At 36.1% G+C, this 15,375-nt stretch overlaps 1 protein-coding gene across 2 annotated transcripts in view; it reads left to right on the forward strand.

Annotated features, from left to right (window-relative positions):
• CUL3 (cullin 3) overlaps positions 1-15,105 on the forward strand; it is a 98,089-nt gene extending 82,984 nt beyond the window's left edge. For both annotated transcript variants that reach the window (XM_030833807.3, XM_030833987.3), the window contains exons 14-16: positions 607-793; positions 10,520-10,665; positions 13,427-15,105. In XM_030833807.3, coding sequence (XP_030689667.1) covers positions 607-793; positions 10,520-10,665; positions 13,427-13,558 — 465 coding nt within the window. In that variant the 3' untranslated portion in view covers positions 13,559-15,105. The remainder of the gene's footprint in view (positions 1-606; positions 794-10,519; positions 10,666-13,426) is intronic.
• Positions 15,106-15,375: the final 270 nt, after the last annotated feature.

Raw genomic sequence — 15,375 nt, forward strand, 5'->3', positions numbered from 1 at the left:
TACATTTTATTCATACCATAATAATGTAGCAAAAATTATCACCTGCACTTCAAAACATATTTCATGTTGCTTTTCATATTTAGTATTAATTACCAAGTATTTAAAAAATTTTTTTCTTAATTTGATTATACAGGCAGTAAAAATGGTCAACTTGGATTGTAAATTTTGGTAGTATGATGGAAGACCTTAGGTCACTCTTACTTTGATTATTTCTAGGAAAGAAGTTGCTAAGCAAAAGAGTAGTATGGATAAACTTGAGAGGATGATTGTAGAGTATTTATAAAATTAGCAATCATATGTTGATTAACACTTTGTTTTTTACCTAAATATTAAAGCAGGTCCCTTAATAATCTCTGCTGGATGACATTCTTAGACTACGCTTTATATCTCTGAAACAAAAAGTACATGTCTTCTCAGTATTTTGTAATTTGAACTACCTTTTTCTCTAATTTGTTCAAATAAGTGAGATTTTAGAGTCATAATAGTCAGGAAGTTCTTTGTTGTAAATTATTTAATGGAATTACCTCTCTAATTACTGCTTCGTCAATTTTACTTACTAATTAATCTTTCAAAAAATCTAATTATGTTAATCTGATGAAATTTCAGGAAATCCAACAAGAGACAGATATCCCTGAAAGAGAACTTGTTAGAGCCCTGCAGTCCCTCGCCTGTGGTAAACCAACACAGCGGGTTCTCACAAAGGAGCCCAAGTCAAAGGAAATAGAAAATGGTCACATATTTACAGTTAATGATCAGTTCACATCCAAACTACACAGAGTCAAGATTCAAACAGGTATCTGGAATTATATTTTTCTCTCTAAAAAAATTACATATATTTCTTCTTTCTAAAAAAATTCTTAATTGTTGGATTTCTATTTTTTAAAAAGTAATGCTTTTCTGGTGCTGCATGACATACAGGCTTAAGAAATAAAGCACTTTTATTGATATGTATTCCTGTCAAAATGCAGTTGAATCCAAGTACAGTAAGCATTTAAAAAAGTCATTCATAATGTGAACAAGTATTTATTTCCATATGGTTTTCTACAAGTGAAATATAATTTTATGAACATATTAGTATTTATAATTGTTTTTAACTGGTTAACTGATAGTCATTGATGTCTATTTTAAAGCATTTACAAATTTCTCAAAATTGGGAGTTACCTATTTAAAATTTAATCTTTAAATGCAACTATTTATATTTGATAAATACTTTCTAAGTTTCAAAATTTTAAAACCCATATTCTCTCTCTAACTTAAAACCAGTGATGACCCTGTTGTGAACAGATTTTGGTACAGCTTTTTTTTAGGTTGATGGTAAACGTCCTACTTACTGTATATTTAGCAATGTAAGGTGTATATTTTCTATGCATTTAAGGAGGAAAAAAGGCACTTTACCTTTGCTGATTTTTAAAACTCTAATGTAGCTTGCTACCTGGTTTCAAAACTAGTATTAGGTAAGCTTCCCAATGCTAGTTTATCCATTACAGCTAATACGTCTGTACCGTAAGATTAACTTTTTAAATGACTACAATTTTCTGATTTGAAAATGGTTTTACATTATATATTAATAAAAGATAGTCTTTTTAAAATTATTTTAATGTTAAATATACAATTGATTGCCAGAATATATTGATTCAAGAACATTTTAATATACTTTTGTTTTTCTTTTTGACCCTAATTGGATATTCTTTTCAAAGCAGAGTGGTCTCTCTTTACAGACTTGACTACTTTGTCCCATCATTGCAAACCTTATCATTGTATCTTATCTTCATCACCAAAATTGATCCATATATTTGGGACACATGTATATTAAAAATAAAACAGAACTGTGCTAAGGAGGGTCATGGAATAAAATTTCTTCTTCTCCCAGTACAAGACATATGACTATAGTTTTGGGCAGAAATGGGTTTTGGATATCAGGACTTACTTGAATTTCAGATTTGGAGGATATATGGTGATACATATCTGAAATACCCAGCCTCACCCTGCTTTATCCTAAATAAATAAGTGTCTTTGTAATGCAAGATTCCATCGTGTCCTGCAAATATTGTCAGATATTATTGTGATTATCAGAAAAATAGTCTTCTTCATAGATTGTTAATTTTTGGTGTTAAGTGTGTGTGTATAGTATTTTAGATCTGATTAAAATAGGAATATAGTTATACATGATGAAGAATTTGACTCGATGACCTTTTAAAGTTCTTTTCAGCTGTAAAATTCTGTAAAGAAAAATGTTTTTCATTTTGAAATGGTGCTTAGATTATCTTGGCTCTTACTGATATTTTGTAGAAGTTAAAATTTTCTCTCTGGTGATAAGTATTGTGACCACATAGTGTTTTTAAAGTTGTCAAAATACATGTTTGCCTTTTTGAGAAAGTACTCAGGCTCGTAATCAAATATTCAGAGAGGCTGATCTTACCTACTTACGCTGCTTTTTACTGTGGTCAGTAATAGACATTCAAGCAAAAACTGAAAAGCATTTACTCAAATAACACAACCTTTGAAAAGAATTAGATTCGTTGTATTTTACAGTGATTTCTATAGTTGACAGCCTTCCCCACCACCAGCACTCACCTTCTCTGTCCCTTTCCTCCTAATACATCTAGATACTTAGGTACCCACTTACACAGCACATACCCTTGTTATGCTCTTCTTAAATGCAGAGAGTATTGTGCTAGGCTCTGGGAGTGAGCTCCTGCCCTCACATTTTTAAAAACATCATAATTCAGTGTGTATCACCACAATCTTCCCATTTATCTTGGAGTATATTAATTTAGGTGACCAGATTTAGATGAACCAAGTGGATTGTTAAAAAGTTTTTTTTCCCTCCACCATTTTATTTTATATATTTTCACATCTGCAGGAAAAGTGAAAAATGCTCTAATAGATATCGTTAAGACTTTGCCACATTTGCTCAAGCACCCTTATTTCCACCCTTGTGCTCTCCCTCTCTCCCTTCATATATGTATATATTTCCTACAGCATTTTTTAAAATATTTTTTTAAATAGTTCTTTATTTGAGTATAATTGCTTTACAATACTGTGTTAGTTTCTGTTGCACAAGAAAGTGAATTAGCCATGTCCCCATATCCCCTCCCTTTTGAGCCACCCTGCCATCCTCTCTATCCCACGTCTCTAGGTCATTGCAAAGCACCAAGCCCATCTCCCTGTTCTATGCAGCTGCTTTCCATCAGCCAACTATTTTACATTCGGTAGTGTATGTATGTCAATGCTACTCTCACTTCGCCCCAGTTTCGCCCTCCCACCCCATGTCCTCAAGTCCATTTTCTATGTCTACCTCTTTTTTTTAGATTCCACATATATGTGTTAATATATATTTGTTTTTCTCTTTCTGATTTACTTCACTCTGTGTGACAGACTCTGGGTCCATCCACCTCACTACAAATAACTCCAGTTTTCTTTTTATGGCTGAGTAATATTCCATTGTATATAAGTGCCACATCTTCTTTATCCATTCATCTGTCATTGGACATATAGGTTGGTTCCATGTCCTGGCTATTGTAAATAGTGCTGCAGTGAACATTGTGGTACATGTCTCTTTTTGAATTATGGTTTTCTCAGCGTATATGCCCAGTAGTGGGATTGTTGGGTCATATGGTAATTCTAGTTTTAGTTTTTTAAGGAACCTCCATACTGTTTTCCATAGTGGTTGTATCAGTTTACATTCCCACCAACAGTGCAGGAGAGTTCCCTTTTCACCACACCCTTTCCAGCATTTATTATTTCTAGATTTTTTGATAACGGCCATTCTGACCAACATGAGGTGATACCTCATTGTAGCTTTGATTTGCATTTTCCTAATAATTAGTGATACTGAGCATCTTTTCATGTGCCTCTTGGCCATCTGTGTGTCTTCGTTTGTGAAATGTCTATTTGGGTCTTCCACCCATTTTTAAACTGGATTGTTTGTTTTTTTTATATTGAGTTCCATGAGCTGTTTGTATATTTTGGAGATTAATCCTTTGTTGTTTCATTTGCAAATATTTTCTCGCATTCTGAGGGTTGTCTTTTTGTCTTGTTTATGGTTTCCTTTGCTGTGCAAAAGCTTTTAGGTTTAATTAAGTCCCATTTGTTTATTTTTGCTTTTATTTCCCTTACTCTAGAAGGTAGGTCAAAAAAGATCTTGCTGTGGTTTATGTCAAAGGGTGTTTTTCCTATGTTTTCCCCTAAGAGTTTTATAGTGTCTGGTCTTACATTTAATTCTTTAACCCATTTGGAGTTTATTTTTGTGTATGGTGTTAGGGAGGGTTCTAATTTCATTCTTTTACATGTAGCTGTCCAGTTTTCCCAGCACCACTTATTGAAGAGGCTGTCTTTTCTCCATTGTATGTTCTTGCCTCCTTTGTCGTAAATTAGTTGACCATATGTGCGTGGGTTAATCTCTGGGCATTCTGTCGCGTACCATTGCTCTGTATTTCTGTTTTTGTGCCACTGCCGTACTGTCTTGATTACTGTAGCTTTGTGGTGTAGTTTGAAGTCGGGGAGCCTGATACCTCCAACTCTGTTTTTCTTTCTCAAGATGCTTTGGCTATTCGGGGTCTTCTGTGTTTCCATACGAATTGTAAAATTTTTTGTTCTAATTCTGTGAAGAATGCCATTGGTAGTTTGATAGGGATTGCATTGAATCTGTAGATTGCTTTGGGTAGTATAGTCATTTTCACAGTATTGATTCTTCCAACCCAAGAACATGATATATTTCTCCATCTGTTTATGTCATCTTTGATTTCTTTCATCAGTGTTTTATAGTTTTCTGAGTACAAGTCTTTTGCCTCCTTAGGCAGGTTTATTCCTAGGTATTTTATTCTTTTTGTTGCAGTGGCAAATGGGAGTGTTTCCTTTATTTCTCTTTCTGATTTTTCATTGTTGGTGTAGAGGAATGCCAGAGATTTCTGTGCATTAATTTTGTATCCTGCAACCTTACCAAATTCATTGATTAGTTCTAGTAGTTTTCTGGTGGCATCTTTAGGATTTTCTACATACAATATCATGTCATTGGCAAACAGTGACAGTTCTACTTCTTCTTTTCCAATTTGTATTCCTTTTATTTCTTTTTCTTCTCTGATTGCTATGGCTAGGACTTCCAAAACTATGTTGAATAATAGTGGCAAGAGTGAACATCCTTGTCTTGTTCCTGATCTTAGTGGAAATGCTTTCAGTTTTTCATGATTGAGTATGATGCTTGCTGTGGGTTTGTCTCATATGGCCTTGATTATGTTGAGGTAGGTACCCTCTATGCTCATTTTCTGGAGTTTTTATCATAAATGGGTGTTGAATTTTGTCAGAAGCTTTTTCTGCATCTATTGAGATGATCATATGGTTCTTATTCCTTAATTTGCTAATGTGGTGTATCACATTGATAGATTGCATATATTGAAGAATCCTTGCATCCCTGGGATAATTCCCAGGGATAATTCCCAATCATTGATCATGGTGTATGGTCCTTTTAATGTGCTTTTCGATTCTGTTTGCTAGTATTTTCTTGAAGTTTTTTCCGTCTATGTTCATCAGTGATATTGGTCTATAATTTTCTTTTTTTGTGATATCTTTTTCTGGTTTTGGTATCAGGATGATGGTGGCTTTGTAGAATAAATTTGGGAGTGTTTCTCCCTGTGTAGTTTTTTGGAAGAGTTTGAGAAGGATGGGTGTTAGCTCTTCTCTAAATGTTTGATAGAATTCGCCTGTGAAGCCATCTGGTCCTGGACTTCTGTTTGTTGGAAGATTTTTAATTATGGTTTCAATTTCATTACTTGTGATACATCTGTTTATATTTTCTAATTCTTTCTGGTTCAGTCTTGGAAAATTGTACCTTTCCAAGAATTTGACCATTTTTTCGTGGTTGTCCATTTTATTGGCATATAGTTGTTGGTAGTAGTCTCTTACAATTCTTTGTATTTCTGCAGTGTCAGTTGTGATTTCTCCTCTTTCATTTCTAATTTTATTGATTTGTGTCCTCTCCCTTTTTTTTTTGATGAGTTTGGCTAAAGGTTTATCAATTTTGTTTATCTTCTCAATGAACCAGCTTTTACTTTTATTGATCTTTGCTGTTGTTTTCTTTGTTTGTATTTCATTTATTTCTGCTTTGATCTTTATGATTTCTTTCCTTCTACTGATTTTAGGTTTTCTTTGTTCTTCTTTCTCTAGTTGTTTTAAGTGTAGGGTTAGATTGTTTATTTGAGATTTTTCTTGTTTCTTGAGGTGAGATTCTATTGCTATAAACTTCCCTCTTAGAACTGCTTTTGCTGAATCCCATTGGTTTTGGGGTCGTCGTGTTTTCATTGTCATTTGTTTTAGGTATTTTTTGATCTCCTCTTTGATTTCTTCAATCTCTTGGTTGTATAGTAGAGCACTGTTTAGTCTCCATGTATTTGTTTTTTACAGGTTTTTTCCTGTAATTGATTTCTAGTCTCATAGCATTGTGGTCAGAAAAGATGCTTGATACAATTTCAATATTCTTAAGTTTTTCAAGGCTTGATTTGTGACCCAAGATGTGATCTATCCTGGAGAGTGTTCCATGTGCACTTGAGAAGAAAGTGTATTCTGCCACTTTTGGGTAGAATGTTCTATAAATATCAATTAGATCTATCTGGTCTCTTGTGTCATTTAAAGGTTGTGTTTCCTTATTTATTCTCTGTTTGGATGATCTGTCCATTGGTGTAAGTGGGGTGTTAAAGTCCCCTACTATTATTGTGTTTCTGTCAGTTTCTCCTTTCATGGTTGCTAGCATTTGCCTTATGTATTGAGGTGCTGCTGTGTTGGTGCCTAAACATTTATAATTGTTGTATCTTCTTCTTGGATTGATCCTGTGATCATTATATAGTGTCCCTCCTTATCTCTTGTAACAGTGTTTATTTTAAAGTCTATTTTATCTGATACGAGTATTGCTACTTCAGCTTTCTTTCCATTTGCATGGAATATCTTTTTTCCATCCCTTCAGTTTCAGTCTGTATGTGTCCGTAGGTCTGAAATGGGTCTCTTCTAGACAGCATATATATGAGACTTGTTTTTGTATCCATTCAGCAAGTCTGTGTCTTTTGGTTGGAGCATTTAATCCATTCACGTTGAAGGTAATAATCAATATGTATGTTCCTATTACCATTTTCTTAATTGTTTGGGTTTGTCTTTGTGGGTCTTTTTCTTCTCTTGTGTTTCCCCCTTAGCAAAATTTCTTGAGCGTTTGTTGTAAAGCTGGTTTGGTGGTGATGAATTCTCTTAGCTTTTGCTTGTCTGAAAAGCTTTTGACTTCTCCACTGAATCTTTTTTTTTTTTTGGTGGTACGCGGGCCTCTCACTGTTGTGGCTTCTCCCATTGTGGAGCACAGGCTCCGGACGCGCAGGCCCAGCGGCCATCGCCCACAGGCCCAGCCGCTCCACGGCATGTGGGATCCTCCCGGACTGGGACACAAACCCGCGTCCCCTGCATCGGCAGGCGGACTCCCAACCACTGTGCCACCAGGGAAGCCCTCTCCATCGAATCTTAATGACCTCCTTGCTGGGTAGAGTAATCTTGGTTGTAGGTTTTTCTCTTTCATCACTTTAAGTGTATCCTGCCACTCCCTTCTGGCCTGCAGAGTTTCCACTGAAAAATCAGCTGATAACCTTATGGGGATTCTTTTGTATGTCATTTCTTGTTTTTTCCCTTGCTGCTTTTAATAGTTTTTCTTTGAATTTAATTTTTTTTACTTTGATGATTACGTGTCTTAGTGTGTTTTTCCTCCGGTTTATCCTGTATGGGACTCTGTGCTTCCTGGACTTGGGTGACTATTTCCTTTCCCGTGTTAGGGAAGTTTTCAATTATAATCTCTTCAAATATTTTCTCAGACCCTTTCTTTTTCTTTTCTTCTTCTGGGACCCCTCTAATTCGAATATTGGTGAGTTTCGTGTTGTCCCAGAGGTCTCCGAGATTGTCTTCAATTCTTTTCATTCTTTTTTCTTTATTCTGCTCCTCGGCAGTTACTTCCACCATTTTGACTTCCAGCTCACTGATTTGTTCTTCTGCCTCAGTTATTCTGTAATTGTTTCCTTCTAGTGTAATTTTCATTTCAGTTATTATGTTCATCTCTGTTCTTTAGTTCTTCTAGATCTTTGTTAAACATTTCTTGTATGTTCTCAATCTGTACCTTCATTCTATTTCTGAGATTCTGGATCATCTTTACTGTCATTATTCTGAATTCTTTTTCAGGTAGGTTGCCTATTTCCTCTTAATTTATTTGGCCCATTAGGTTTTTACCTTACTCCTTCATCCGTGACATGTTTTTTGCTGTCTCTTTTTTTTTTTTTTTTTTAATGAGGGGATTGTGTTCCTACCTTACTGGTTTGTCCTGAGGCTTCCAGCACTGGAGTTTGTAGGCTTATTGGGTAGAGCTGGGTCTTCATGCTGAGCTGAGGACCTCTGTGGTCCTCACTCTGATGAATATTCCCTGGGGTCTGAGGTTCTCTGTCGGTCCAGTGGTGAGATAAAAGGAAAAGGGATAGGGGCCTTGGCTGTGGAGGGGTTGCTTAAGCAAGAGCGAGGTTTGGGTGGTGGGCAGGGCCTATGCTCAGGACCCACAGGGCTGGAAAAGGCCCTGGGGGCTGTGGGGGGTGGAGCTTAGGCTCAAGGAACAGAAGGGGCCCAGGCTTGCCCCCCACACCTGGTCTCAGAGGGCAGGGAACCTCACCTAGGGGCTCAGCAGGCTTCCTGGGCTCAAGTGGTGGGGCAAATGCCCTCCTCTCCTCTCCTGCGCCTCTGGTCTGGGAGGGCCCCTCCTGATCTCCTGGGCTTCCCTCCTGTGCCCCCAAGGACCTACGTGGCCTGGAGGGGACTTTGGGGGGCAGGGGACTGGCCTGGGAACTCAGCAGGCTCCTTTCCCACTCTTCCTGGTGAGTCCCTCCTGCCCGTGTCTTCTGACCTACCCGGCCTCAGGGGTGCCGATCCTGTCTGGCCTCCACTTCTCCTCCCCCCCTCAGTCACCCTGTGTCCTACCGGTTCACTTTGCAGTTCCTCCCGTCTCCTTGGGCATGAGAGTCCCCCAGCAGCAGCCGGCAGGTGCCCTAGTTGTGGGGAGACGCTAACTCCACATCTTTCCACACCGCCATCTTGACTCCGCCTCCTTTCCTACATCATTTTAACTTAATTTGCCAGCGTTATAACACTTCCCACTTAAATACTTGAGCATATACCTATCTCAGAATTAAGATTTTACCACATAATTGTAATACTGTATCACACCCCAAAAAATTAATTCCAAACATCTATATATCACCCATATTTACATGTCCACAGTTATCTCAAAAATGCCTTTCATATCTTATTTTTTGGATCCAGGATTCAGTCAAGGGTTCCACATTACATTGATTTTAATGTTTCTTTAGTTCTATTCAATCTAATCCAGTGCCTCTATCTTTTTTTTCCCCTTATGACATTGAATTTTTGAAGAAAAGCATTTTTCTTTAGTTGAGCATTTTATTCTAATTTTACTCTTTTTTATTAAGGTATTGATTAACTTGGGAGAAGATACTGAAGCAGAATTCTTACCAAGGGATTCTAATTAGAAACAGCTAAATGAATATGCACACCAAAATGATCTTCTAAATTGTACAGTCTGCTATCTCCTGGTTGTGCCCAGGCCTAAGTCAGCAATGTTGCATATGGTTCTTTGTAATTTTACAATTTCTCCCTCCAGAAACTTCACATCTATCTCCTATTGATGACCAAATAAACAAAAAAAATCTTTCTCTGCTGCTTCAATTAGAGCAAAGTTATAAGAGAAAGGGACTTTTATACTTATTTCTTTAGCAGTTGCCTTGAAGACTATAGGGAATAACAGTAAAACTTCTAAAGAGTGGAATATAGTTTGCATTAGTCATATTGAGATTATGACATTTAATAATTACCAAGATACATGTTAAGAAATTGTTGAATAATTGATGAGAGGTACAAAAGAATTGTTACGGAGTTAAGTGACATTCTAGTGGTACTTTAAATTTTTTATTTAGTTAACTAAATCTTGGCAATACCTGTTCTTTCCTCCTCTTAAAGTCCCCACATTTCTTCTGTTTGAGGTACTTTTGGTGAGGTTTAACTTGGAGTCATGGTGGTAAAATACTAGTTAACCTCTGGAAGTTACAAGCAATGAAAACTATTTACTGATAATTTTACTGCTAAATATATCCAGCTAGTGTTTTTCTTCTAGGAAAGGAGTCATTGAATTCTATAAAAATAAAATTGGTTTTATCATCTCTGTAAAATTAAACTCCTAATATTTAAAAAGAATAATATAGAATTGAAGAATTTTTATATCACTGCTTGTTAATTATTTAAATATTTATTGAAGTAAACGTTGAATTAGGCACTTTTTGAGTGTTTAATTAATAAGTATATGTGTGGTGTATATTCAGAGGTTGACATTGATTTCTCTCTTGATAATAGTAAATTATATTAAGTTTGCTTACAAACATTTTTCCTTACTTTTGAAATTTACATCATAATCACATGGTAAATGTCTTTATTTCTCTTTTAGTTGCTGCCAAACAAGGTGAATCTGACCCAGAAAGGAAAGAAACAAGGCAGAAAGTAGATGACGACAGAAAACATGAGATAGAAGCTGCTATAGTGCGGATAATGAAATCTAGGAAGAAGATGCAGCACAATGTGTTAGTAGCAGAGGTGAGGACACTTCCAGACTGGATTAATGTAGAAAAGACAAAATTACTTTAACTGTTTAAATTTAGGAAAGTACTGTATTCAGCTAATTTAAAATACAGTCTTAAAATTAGAAAACCGTAGTCAAATAACACATTATTAAAAGCATGGTACTTGCTTGATAGTTAAACATAGCAATGCGTCAAAATATGTGCACACTTTAAGAACTAATATGTTTGTAATGAAGATAATAATAGAATATTGTCACATGAAGAATAAAGAAAAAGCTTTTCACTGCTATTTAGTACTTTGATGTAAAACAAACTACCTATACTTCTAAAAATTAATGGCTTATTTATTGAGTAAAAGTTAGGAAACTAAGGAGGGGAAGACCATTGTGAAGCCATTGGAATAGTGAGGAACAAGGTGATTAGGGCTGAATAAAGTATTGGTTGAAGATAGAGAGCTGAATGAAGACACATAGGAAGTGAAATTGACAGCATTTATTGACTGATCGTGGGAAATGAGAGGGAGGAGTGGAGGACGACTCTGAGGCCCTTGCTTGCTTGGCCAGGTAGAGGCTGGTTTCTTTAACTGAAAAGGGAGGGGCAGTGTGCTGCTGTGTTCCACGGGTCAGCTAATACCACTTTTTATAAGTTGACTTCGTATCACATGGCAGAGGAAGAGAATTATAGGTGAGTGGTCAGTCAGTAATTTAAAAAATCATTAAAAAACCAAAACAAGTAAACCTTTAAGACATGTTGGCAATTAGGTGACTGGTTAGTTTTCCCGTTTTCATTGGACTGGTAAGAATAGACATTTGATGGCAGTTCCTTGAGAAGTAAATGGAGGTGAAACCACCAAGTGAGTGGTTTCTCCTTTGAGGTGTTGGCTCGTGGGAAGGGCACAGAGAGCAATACTAGAGGATTAAGTGTTTAGTTGAGGGCTTCTGGGTACTGTTTTTCTAGATGAGAAGACATTGAGTTATATTTATATTCTAAGGATAAGAAGAGATGCTTAAAAACAAAAGGGAAGAAAAATGAGATGAGGGGTTACTTGATGTACTCAAGTCTAGAAAAAGAAAAGCGAGAGGGTTGTATAGAGAACACAGGTAGGTGGTAGATGTGTTAACAGGGATGCTACCAAATACCTTTCCCGAGAACCCAGGGCTGGGTGCAGGGGTGGTTGGAATGAAGCATGGAAACAAGCATGGACAAATGGATAAATGGATAAATGTAAGGTTGTGGGAGTTTGAGGAATTTCAAACTGAAATGGCCTCTTTTCTTATGTAAAACAGGATGTGAGGTTATGGTGCTTGAGAACTTGCTGACCTTGAATGCTGTAAATTTGTGTTATCAGCCTAAACCAGAGATTGGCAACCTTTTTTTAAATGGCCAGTTGCAGCATGAAAGCACCCGTAGATAACAAGTGAGTGTGCTGTGTTCCAGGAGGGATTACAACAGGCAGCGGGCTGTATTTGCCTGTGGACCCCAGGTCTACACAAAACGTGTAAAAACGACAACTTTACTCAAAGAACCGAGTAGTGGATTTTGGGTGATGTAGTAAATGTAGAATGGGTGCTTATGGAACAGAACCAAAGGAGTCAGGGAGTTGAAGGTACTGTTGGGGGTGCAGCTCAGGTGATCTTTTATGAAGGAAAGAGGTGAGGTCAGACAAAGAAGTTATTGATAGCTTAGAAGAAAGGGCCAGAGGATTGATTGAGGGTCTCAAGTGGGTTGAGAACAAATTTGTTGATACTGGAGTGATAATATTAGAAGAGTGATGGATTTTAGTTGGGGAGTGAAGTGCTGACGTTTCCGATTTTGAAGAGTTAATAATCCATTGCAGCCTTCGAAATGAACTGATCCAACACGAGTAAAAGAGAAGCTGGCTTATGGCTAGATGAGTGATCTGCAAGATCACTAACTGGATTAGTGAGAAAAGCATGGGCTTCAGGGGCAGGAGGATGTAGATTCTCATCTCTTCTGGCTCTATTTACTACTTGTTCATATCATTTTTCCTTTCTGGCTTATTTTCCTCATTTGTAAAACGAGACAACCTACTTTGCAGGGTTAAGAGCATTAAATAAATAAATATAAACAAAACTGACTGATACATAGTGCATAGTCAGATTTCGGCTACTGCTGTAGTTCCTGTTGTATTATTACCGATGTCACAATACCTAGAATCCCGACAGCTGTTGGAGAAAAGAATACCAACAGTAGCACTTAACTGTGGACTGGGCATTATTCTAAAGCATCACATCTGTTAACTCATTTAATATACACAACAACTTTATGAGGTTAAGTAACTTTCCCAAGGGCCCAGAGCTAGTAAGTCGTAGAGTTGGGATTTGAATCCAAGCAAGTCTGAGTCCCGAGTTTGTGCTTTTAAACACATTATGCTACCCAAATTCTGTGAATTGGGAGAGTAACCCAGAAGTCATTAGATTATAGCTTCAAAATGGGTTAAACTATACGGTGGTATAAATTCATACTAGTATATTTCAACTAATTCATCTATTAATCCACTTTAGCATTCACATTCTGATGTGAGGAGGTATGTTCTAGCCATACATTACATTTTCAAATAGAATCCTTTTTAATTTTCTGTATTTTTAATGTTCATAATCAAATTAGTAAAGTTTGAGCTGAGTCTTAAAATGACGTATCAGTTCTACTCAAAAATAAGAATTTTTGTGTGTTTATATAGAAATGTTTTTTGTTTTTGTTTTTTAATTTTCTGGTAGGAATTAGTGTTGTTTTTTTTTAACCTTCTCTTTTAGGTAACTCAGCAGTTGAAGGCTCGATTCTTACCAAGTCCAGTTGTTATTAAAAAACGTATCGAAGGACTCATTGAGAGAGAATATTTGGCACGAACACCTGAGGATCGCAAAGTATACACATATGTAGCATAAAATGCATTCAGAAACTTGATTTATTATTGGACTGTACTCTTCGCATGGACTGGGAAGTTCTTTTAAATCATTAAATATTAAGACGACCATCTCTTCTATTAAATTACAGTACATGTTTTAGACCATTCAGATCAAGCCTTTACTCCCTTTGAGAGTTTTCAACATCAGTTGATTGAGCTTCAGGCTTTACAACGTTTATCCCTGTAGAGATCATCTTTACAGTTCCTCGGGAAAATGTGAATGTGCCGCGTTTTGTTTTCAATACTGTATGAAAACAGGAAAAAATAAAACAAAATTTAGAAAATACAGCTCATTAAAATAAAATTGTTGGATTTCATTTCCCCAGGTCTTCAGTGTTCATGTAAATGTGTTTTTGTAGTGTTGCTTAGCACTTTGCGCATTGTATAAGTTGGGTAACAAAAATGGTAAAGGAAATGACACAATTCCCATCTCGCTCTGCTTAAGGCATTTCTTTAGCTCGTCTTGTTTAATTTAAAGGTTTGATAAATATACAGAGACCCAAGCATAAAATTTGAGCATGCTTTATTCTACCACTTGCACTTACTAATCTAATAGCCTAATGACCAGGAACCTTTGTTTTGGGCTCAGTATACACCCTGGTTTGATTTTTCCCTACTGTAATTTGAGATGTCGCAAATTCTTACAATGATTAGGTTTTGTTCTGCATTATCTCTAGAGAAAGAAAATATTTTAGTATGTATAAATTGTACAATAATTTTTTGCTGTTGTACTCACTGCTAATAGTGGATTGTATAGGGCAGTGTTTTTATTTCATTTTATTGTAGACAAAAATAAATGAATTTAGTATACACATACTCACTAATTCAGGTGTGTCAGAGCACAAAGTTGGCAGCTGGTTGTATTTAATTCAGCCCCTCTGAAAAGCACATACAGTCTACACTTTGTTTCTAAATATCTTAGGTTCACCCTCTCTTAAATATATATTTTGGTGAAGCTGGGATGCACTGTTAATTTTCTGGTTCAAAATGCATTCTAAAGATGCAATAAATACGATTACCTTAATATTTTTTAATAAGATCTTTAGTTCTTGCAGCTGCGTTTTGGAAAGTGATTAAGCAATATTTTTCAAACCTGATGATTCTTGGATCATTCTTAGCTGTTGTCCTCCAAAGAGTCATCGTTTCATGTTTTCAAAAGATGTGCTTTGTGCTGAAGATTCATGTCAGTTATCCTGTGCTTCCAACTTTCACCAATATTTTTTACCTGATTGATCTGCCGAGGATTATAGTTTGCTTTATTTTAACTTCAGAGTATTTTTATCTTCAGTTTTATTTAATTTTGTTTTCATAAGACAATGTTTCAGATATGTAATTGGGGCAAACCACTATAGATTTCTGTTGATAGAAAAATGACATGTTACTAATGAGTTCAAGTAACCAACTGACTATGATACTGTTGATACATTTATTAGAATGTATGTCTCAGAAGATGGTATCTGTTTTAAATTTATGGTCAAGTTACAACTGAATTCTAATATGGATTAAAAACTCCACATAAATATTTTTCCCCATGCGTCTTGGGTTATAATTTTCCTTTAACTTGCAAATATGCTCTTCCTACATTTAATTTTGTCTCCATCTGTCCTGTAGAATTATAAGTCTTACGCTCTTAATCTCTATGTTTTCCACTTTTACATGATGCAATTAAGATACAAATGAAAACTATCATGAACATTATTCTCAGGATACTTTCTCCATACTTGAGTGATAGTAGGTCAGGTGTAACAAGGAAAGCCGAAGGGTTTCCCTTTCTGATTTTACACAGTTGGAATTTCT

Source organism: Globicephala melas, chromosome 7 (genome assembly GCF_963455315.2).
Source record: "Globicephala melas chromosome 7, mGloMel1.2, whole genome shotgun sequence".
Classification (NCBI taxonomy): domain Eukaryota; kingdom Metazoa; phylum Chordata; class Mammalia; order Artiodactyla; family Delphinidae; genus Globicephala; species Globicephala melas.